This window comes from Nannospalax galili, unplaced genomic scaffold (assembly GCF_000622305.1).
Source record: "Nannospalax galili isolate Female #2095 unplaced genomic scaffold, S.galili_v1.0 scaffold3440, whole genome shotgun sequence".
Taxonomy (NCBI): domain Eukaryota; kingdom Metazoa; phylum Chordata; class Mammalia; order Rodentia; family Spalacidae; genus Nannospalax; species Nannospalax galili.
Window position 1 is genome coordinate 65,883 of NW_008345691.1, and position 9,056 is coordinate 74,938.

The 9,056-nt window shown below is 48.0% G+C and overlaps 1 protein-coding gene across 1 annotated transcript; it reads left to right on the forward strand.

Moving 5' to 3' along the window:
* The first annotated feature begins 7,768 nt into the window (after positions 1-7,768).
* Positions 7,769-8,801, forward strand: LOC103741084 (olfactory receptor 2T1-like). The gene has a single exon (XM_008841769.1). The coding sequence runs from the start codon at positions 7,858-7,860 to the stop codon at positions 8,734-8,736; it is 879 nt and encodes a 292-aa protein (XP_008839991.1). The 5' UTR covers positions 7,769-7,857; the 3' UTR covers positions 8,737-8,801.
* Positions 8,802-9,056: the final 255 nt, after the last annotated feature.

Below are 9,056 nucleotides of genomic sequence, written 5' to 3' on the forward strand. Positions count from 1 at the left end.
GCGAACCACAGACGTGCTGATGCTTCTTCCAGTTTGTGCTTAGCAGAGAGACGCTGTGATCAACACCATCATTTTAACTGTTCATTTGTTTGACATGATACAGTTTCATCATGTAAACTGACATACACATATTAATACCTATATTATCTATCTCTGTATATATTATAAATCTGAGGGCCATGCTTCAAAGTCTGTATCTTGTTTTGGAAACAGTTATTCAATGTGTTGTTGTGCTTTAAAGATAATGTATTCCAACTATTTGTTTCATGTGCTTTTATTTTAATGTATTTTTCTTTGTAATCGATTTTAATGAATATATATAGTTATATCCTTTTCCCATGTAGTTGACATCTCGTTATGTGTTTGAAATATGCAGATACAAAAGAAATTCATACCATTTGATTTTCTAAATCCATGGTTTCCTAGCGTGCAGACGCATGCAGCTGTTGCCTGTGCTCTCTATGAAGGAGCAGAACCTTGGCGATCAGTAAAGTACACACAGCAACAGCAGTATTTGCTGGGTGAGAGAGCATGGCTTTATTCCCAGTCTTCAGCCTTCCCTTTCCAGGACTCTGGGTCCTTCCACCAACCATGAGGAGGGAAGGCTCTCTGTACAGGAATATAAGAGATAGAAGATGGCAGTTGCCAGACCTCATGGGCTAAAAAGGAAAATGCTCCCCAGTAGTCTCCAGCCTGAGAAGTAAGAAGTTCATCATGCCTTCAGAATGGCTGGTGGTCAGTAAACGTGCTGAGGTGTGTAAAAGCAGCAACAAAACACGTCAAAGACAAATGCTCTGGGCAGATGTAGTAACCGCTAGTGATACTAAGCTCAGAGCTTCTGGGCAAGCGCTTTCCTTTGGAGACTCAGTTTCCATCTCTGAAAAATACTGGTGTGTATCTGTGTGTGCATGCGTGCATGCGTGCATGCGCATTAGAGCAGTTCCCATCTATCATCAGTGAGCTGAGGACTGACGTTATGTTATAACCTGGTGTGACGGTGGATACATGCAATCCCACACTACAGAGTTGAGGCAAGAGGGTCACGAGTTCAAGGCCAGCCTGAGCTACCTAATGAGACCCCGTCTCCAAACCAATAGAACAGAAAAGGTTACAAGACTACCACAGTCTATCCTGCTGATCTATGTATAGTCATCTGGATGAACAAATATTTGTCTATCTGGTGGAGTTGACCAACATTGGATGTAGGTCGTACTTCATATAAGTCAAAGATACAGTTTCTTTAATTGTTTACAAAACAAATCTTTGATTTTAAGTAGCAAAAGATAAACCTCTAACTAAATTAGCTGGTTTACTCAACCCAAAATATCAGTTTATGCAGCCAGTGTAGACCTGACCATCAAGCAGCCACACTGTTGGCATCTGGCATGTGGTATGACCTAAAACCCCAGGGATAAATACAGGTCTGCTTGGTACATGCTGGCCATGTGGTGAACCAGGAAGGCAACAGGCTCCATGGTGACCTAGATTAGCATCCACATCCTAAATCTGCCATTTGGAGAGCAGGTGACCTGAGCACTGAACTAGCTAAGTTTCCTTTTCTTTTTTCATGTTAAAAGCAGTGATCAAATGCCTCCTTCATCATATGACTATAGTTCAGTAAGAAAAGGCACTGCACATCTGACATAAAATAGACGGTAAGGACAAAGTCCGCTTCCCATCCTAAGTCTTTCGGGTTGGGTAATAAAAACACATTAGAACAATGAGACTTTTTCTAAAAGCTATAATGGAAAACCTTAAGGACTATAAAAGAAGGAGGGAGGGAGGGGGGAGGGAGTAAAGACTTGCAAACCTCTAATTGCGCACTGGCAAGCAGTTTTCCCCAGATACCAAGATGATGCTCTGTTGATCTGTTCCCATGCACTTAAGATTTCCCAAGAACCTTGCGAATATATACATGATTTGTAACAATAGCCTGAGGGCCCTGGTGCCCCTGAAGGCTCTTCATTAAAGTTGAGAGAGCGTGTGCGTGTGTGTGTGTGTGTGTGTGTGTGTGTGTGTGTGTGTGTGTTAGGCCAGTCTCCATTTTTCTAGAAACCAAGAGCTTTGTGGTAGTCTTTGACACGAGCTCATACATCCAACTGCTTAAGATCTAGAAGGTGTTTCCTTGTAAAATCACTGAATCACAGAAAACATTGAGGAGCACTTTGGATCCAGTAAGGTAGAATCACTGGCTTTCGGTCTTGGAAGACTCCTCCAGTCCCATGCCAGGCCTCAGATCTCTGCACAGGTGAGGATCCTCTGACCCTGTCATGGACCCTTGTAGGGTACAGGTCCTGAAGGTGGGACAATTGGGGCAGTTTGAGAGGAGAGCTTTTCAGTGGTGACGTTCTGCAGTGTGTAGGCGTGCTAATTACAGGTACAAGGTCAGTAAAATGTATGTTCAAAGAAGGGGCTCTAAGGCAAAGCGAGACTCCTTAAGAGGCTCCGTGTGTGAAGGAGGCAAATTTCACAGCTCAGCTGTCATGGTCCTCCACGTGGTTTTCCCAAGGACCTGGTTTGGTGTCTGAGCCACAGCCTGGAACTCAGGAAGAGCAGAGAAAAAGGAGAAAGTTCATCAAGGGAGGAAGATTCCTAATGGAGAGCAAGGACTGGGACAACTTGAGGTGAGTAGGAAAGTGGAGACCCAAGCTGACCGGAACCCCGCCCGGTGCACGCACATTCACGTACCCTGTAGCCAGGAGCTCACAGGGAGCAGCAGCTCGGCAGCCTCTTTTCTCTCAAAGGACAGTCTGAAAGCCTAGTCCTCGATGTTTCTGATAGTCTGAAACCATTTAGACATTGCCCTTTTCTATAAGTCAAATATCTGAAATCAAGGCTGTGTTTTACGATTGAGAGAGAGGGAAGGAGGGACAGAGGGAGGGATGAAAATCAGTCCAGCTGTGAGATGGAACAATAGAAAAATAAAATCATAGAAAAAACGTGGAACTGAGATCAAACTTCGAGCTACACACAGCTATAGATCTAGATAGAGCCATTGATATAATGTGCTGTTCACACCCACAAATCCCTTTATTAGTCATTCTGGTACAACTTAATTGTCTGCCATTTGTTAATTTATCCATACATGCCAGACGAGGTAGGAAGAGAAAACTTCATCTTCTTCCAGAATAGTATGAAAGAAACGATCCTCTGGGTAATTGGTCTGCTCGCTCTCTCTCTCTCTCTCGGCTCTGTCAGTCCGTCAGTTACAGCACCTTAAATATGCAGGCTGCGCTCATGCATGCACTGTGTGTGTCTCTCTCTCCCTCTCTCTCTCAGAAACACACATGCAAACATATACTTGCACACACACAGGCAGACCATGTTACATAATCATGATGTGCGTAGGTACGTCAATTCTAAGAAGCCACCGAGGGAAGAAAGCCCATGACGAAGCGTTTCCAGGCCAGGCAAAGGAGCCCAGCTGTTGTGGTCCCTCAGCTTTGACCGTGAGTCCCCACAGCCCGATCTGCGGAGAAGTAAAGAAGGGCATTTGCAGTCCGTGTGGGAGACCCATTGTGCAGCAGAGTCTGCCTAGTCACGACAAAGCCCCCGCCACACCCTCACTGTGTTTCAGGAGACAACACCTGGGGAAGGGAAATCTGCAAATGCGAGGGACTAGAAGCACTTTTCAGAAGTGTGTGGCTGTGATGCAAACCTACGTTGCTTGTGTGAAGAGTTCATACCATACCTGCTCTGGAAAAGGCAGACCCTCCCCATTTCCCCTAGTGAACACTCACAATGGCCCTGAGAAGGAGCGTGGGGACCCCATTTTAGGGAAGTGTGTAGACGCTACACAGGTGGTGACAATTCTGATGCTAACAGCAGCTGACTCAGATGGCGCATTCCTCCTGCCAGACCCCCACACACTCTGCAGATAGACATCACTTCATGCTCTGGATGTTTGAGCCGAACCTGAGGCTGGCTGAGCAGCCTGCCCAAGTTGCATATCTGGGAAACAGTAGCACCTGGTGCTCAGTCCACACAGCCTACTCTTATACTTAACCACAGTGCTTTAATCTGTATAAAACCAGAAAAGGACATTCAGCCAGGTCAGAACCAAAATATTACAGATTTTAAACCTGTGACCTCCATGTCTTTTTAACTTCCCTCAGTGGAGAGAGGGGAAGGGAAAGGAAGCGCTCCTGCAGAGATTTCCAACTAAGGCTGACTACAACCGCGGGAAATGAAATACAATAAACAGAGTGGTTTGGGGCTGTCAAGACTGCTGGCATCTAGAGGGTGCTGTCAGGGATGCCACTAAGTGTCCTGCGGTTACAGGGGACCACAACGAAGAATTACCAAAGACCAACCTGCTGGGGCTGTGAAAGCCCACTGAAAGCAAGCTGTGAGGGCTCCAGCTCTGGCCTCAGAGGTCCAGAGTTTGTTCACCAAGTTTCATGTTGCTCATCAATAAAACGAAGACAGTAGACTGGGTTCCTTCCAGATGTAAAATCTGAGACACAAAATGCGTTGTGCTTACAGGGTGCCAAAAGATCTCATTCTCTTTAGGGGAAAGTTTTTAAGTGTACTTGAGATTTCATTTTTAATCTAGTACAAATACAACAGATCTGGGGTCATTGACAAGACAGTTTAATGCATTTCCCAAGAGGAGGGAGCCTGTTAGGCACAGAGCCACAGGGGAGAGGACCAGGGCTGACCTGAAGGCAAAAGGCAAAAAAGTGCAGCCAAAGCCCTCTCAGTGTGCCGTTGTTTTTAAGACAGGGTCTCATGTAGCCAGACTGGCCTCAAACTCGCTATGTAGCCAGAGATGACCTTGATCCTCCTTCTTCCACCTCCCAAGTGCTGAGATTACAGGTGTGTACCACCATGCCTGGTCTGCGTGGACTGTGGCTCCAACCCAGGGCTTTGTGTATGTCAGACAAGTGCTCTACCAACTGAGCTTCAGCCCCATGTACTTTTGCTGATTTTCCTCCTGGGAAGGAATGAGCAAGGCAAATGACTTTGATCCTCCTTCTTCCACCTCCCAAGTGCTGAGATTACAGGTGTGCACCACCATGCCTGGTCTGCGTGGACTGTGGCTCCAACCCAGCCCCATGTACTTTTGCTGATTTTCCTCCTGGGAAGGAATGAGCAAGGCAGGTAAACAAAGGTACAGGCTTGAGATTGCATAGTTTGAATGATTTGGGCTTGCTCTGGGGAACAGGGTTCATGTCCAGTTGCCTGGGATCTTGTCTCAAGGATTACCTTGCACAAGGAGATGGTATGTCAGACTGTAACCCCTGATACAAGAAGTCCGTGGGGTACAGACTCCAGGCTGGATGGTTTGCATATCAAAGGCATGCTGGTAGCAGGTCATTAGGAATTAGCTCTGAAAGGCATCACCCCTCTCCTGGCCCACACAACTTCAAGATGTCCAAGCACAAATACAGAAAGCAGATGCCGTATGCTCTGCTCCTGAGACATGCTTTGGAAGTAGATTCCAGGTCTCTGGGAGAGTCAAGATCTGGGCTTCCTTCAATACTGAGAGCCCCATGTGCCCAGCACGAGCAGGCTGAAAATGGTGGGTTGAAGACTGTAGACAGGGCGGCCCGGCATCGCCGGAACAGCCGAGAGGCTTCCAAGAAGTGCTGCTTCTGAAGAGCTCCTGGCTGTCTAATCCTGGGACCCCGGCAAGTCTCAGCTCTACCACCAGCCGTAAGACACCGAGATGTAGACAGAGTTCTAGTTAGTGTTCTCCACCCAGATCACCGGTCAGGCCTGGAGACGTAGCCCAGTGGCCTGCAAGAAGCCTTAGTTCCATCCCCAGCACCTCATAAAACCCAGCATCCTGGCACATGCCAATCACCCCAGCACTTGGGAGGTAGAACCTGGAGAATCAGAAGTCAAAGTCATCTTGGTTACACAGTGAGTTTGAGTCCAGCCTGGGCTACAGGACATCTGTCTCAAAAAAAACACACAAAAATTAAATCAAATTAAATTTTAGAAACCAGCAGCCAGTCTCAGGAATTAGACTTGGGGATCAGGAAACAAACCACTCAGATCGCTCAGCCCTGAGAGTGACGATCACCAGTGTGTGGGATTCAGGCCATCTTCTGTCACATCTCTGGTGCTCTGAGTCTCCGAGAATTCACAGCACCCTCTCATGTCCACAACTCCTTCATGGTACCCTGGGCATTTGGTTTTTATTTCCCTTCAGTCATTCCATTTAGGGCATTTGCTATCAGACCTAAACCCAGAAATTCTACAAGATAGAATTCAAAGTATTTCTCGGGATGCAGGATGCTGGGACCCCCTTGGTCCAACAGTCATGATGGATGGAGGAATGTGCCTGCTGGGCAGCCCTGTCCTAGCTGCAGAGTGATTGACCTGACCTCATCCCACCCTCTGAAAGCTGTCTTTGGGATTTCTTTCCCCAAGGAGCTTCCCTAAGATGTTCCTTGAGATTAGACGTCACCTGAATGATTACAGTCTGAGAATGGAGGATCCAGAGCTCCAGACGCTCCCAAAGAGGCAACTGCAACTGCCTTACTTACTCCTTACATGGCCCAGGCAATCACACTCAGAGCAAAGCCCAATGTGTATCGACAAGGTTCTGGGGGCTCTTCATACTAAGACAAGATGCTTTGTCATGAAACTGCTGAAGATTAGAGACAAAAGTATGAAGATAGGAGCACACTGTCAAAAGCTCTCATAAAAGCAATCACTGCCAGAGCACGAAAATGCAAGTCTGAGTCTCCTGGTGGCCAGAACCACAGGGAAATGTGAGGTTAGATGCTTTGGCAGGAGACAAAATGCCTCCTTCCCAGCCATACATGGCTCCCATCTACTTCTAAGAAAAGAGAATCACACAGATCTTCCTGTAAATAAAAATGTTGAACCATATAATTCACATACGCATGGATCTAGCCCTCAGGTTAGACTCAGTAAAACATTTTTAAGATTTATTTTTATTTGTGTGTGTGTATGTGTGTGTGTGTCTGTGTCTGTGTCATTGTCTATGTCTGTGTGTGTTAAGTTTGTGAGCACGATGTAGGTGTCCTCAGAGACCAGAAGGGGGCATTGGATCTCCTGAGGCTGGACTTACAGGCAGTTGTTAGCTGCTGCATGTGGATGCTGGGAACTGAACTCATGTCCTCTGAAAGTGCAGCAAGTGCTCTTAACTTCTGAGCCATTTCTCCAACCCCGTAAAATATTTTCTCCATGTGTTTTTACTTTTTCTTTAGCTCTGAAAATATCATTAACTACATGCATTCCATAAAACAAGGAGCTTTTGTAATGTGCTGCTTTTTTTCTAGCATTTTGGGGGTTTGTAGCTTTGGAGGATGAGAAATTAAACAACTGGTTTGCAGTCTTCTTTCTCAGCACGTTTGGAGGGCAGTTTCCCTCTGAGCACTGCTTTAGCTACATGCCGTACTTTGAATTCTTAGTAGTAATTTTTAAATTTTATCGGGAGGGGAGGAGAGAGAGAGAGAGAGAGAGAGAGAGAGAGAGAGAGAGAGAATGAATCATGGAGCACATGTGCAGGTCAGAGGACAGCTTGTGGAAGTCTCTTTCCTCCCACCACCACGGGTCCTGAGGACTGAACTCGGGTCCTCAGGCATGGTACCAGGCATCTTCCCCATTGCCACCTTGCTGGCCCTTAATAGTAATTTTCTGTGAAATATTGGCCCTTCCCTATTGACGCGTTCATTACAAACATCTGCTGCCTCAGACTCCCGGGCGTCTATTCGTGGCCTTCCCTCAGACTCCCTTCCTGTCTCTGCACATTTGTGCCTGAGCCATTGGTGAACTGCTCCCTTTTCCCCCCACAGTGAGGCTCAGCAGGAGACAGGCAGAGGACACTGGAACTCCACCACTGGCTTTGTCCTCACAAGCCTTTTCAATGACAGCCAGATGCACTTGTTCCTGTTCAGCATGGTGGTGTTGGTCTACGGCCTCGCCATGGTCGGCAACACGGCCATGGTCCTCCTGATCTGGACAGACACCCGACTCCACACGCCCATGTACTTTCTCCTCAGCCAGCTGTCCTTTCTGGATATCTTCTTCACGTCAGTCACTGTCCCCAAGATGATAGTGGGTTTCCTCTTTGGCTGGACTAGCATCTCCTTTGGAGGGTGTGGGGCACAGATGTTTTTCTTCATGTTCCTGGGGGCTGCAGAGTGCCTCCTGCTGGCCCTCATGGCCTACGACCGCTACGTGGCCATCTGCAACCCTCTGCGCTACCCAGTGCTCATGAGCCGCCAGGTGTGCCTGCTCATGGTGGCGGCCTCCTGGCTGGGAGGGTCCCTCAATGCCTCCATCCAGACCTCTCTGACCCTTCAGTTCCCCTACTGTGGCTCCAGGAAGGTTTCCCACTTCTTCTGCGAGGTGCCCTCCCTGCTGATGTTGGCCTGCGCCAACACAGAGGCCTACAAGCAGGTGCTCTTTGTGACAGGCGTGGTGGTCCTCCTGGTGCCCATCGCCTTCATCACAGCCTCCTACGCCCTCATCCTGGCAGCCGTGCTCCGGATGCACTCTGTAGAGGGGCGTCAGAAGGCCCTGGCCACGTGCTCCTCCCACCTCACGGTGGTGAATCTCTTCTATGGGCCCCTTGTCTATACCTATATGTTACCTGCTTCCTACCACTCACCTGGCCAGGACGATGTAGTATCTGTCTTTTATACAGTTCTCACACCTATGCTTAACCCTGTCATCTACAGCCTGAGGAACAAGGAGGTTACAGGGGCGATGAAGAAGGCCATGGGGCGGTGTGGACTTAGTGGGAACACCTGAGACCAGAGGGGGACTGGGAGACAAGTATCTCAGCCCCTAGCACAGTCCTATGCAGTGGATGAGAAGGCAGGACACGTATCTACCTGTGAAGGGCCTCTTTGTGACTTCAGTGTTCCATTCTAAGACTCCCCCATGGTCCAGGAAGCTAAGTGCCCAGTTCAAATGCAGAGGGGTGGAAGACACCATCACCCCTCATCTCCCACCCTTCTTCAGAGCATTGTCTAGACTGGCTCCTCACCACCTCGGCAAACCCCAGCCTTCCTTCACAGCCCAAAGCGACTCATCATGTCATATCACTGAGTGTCCCAGACCTTCCCTCC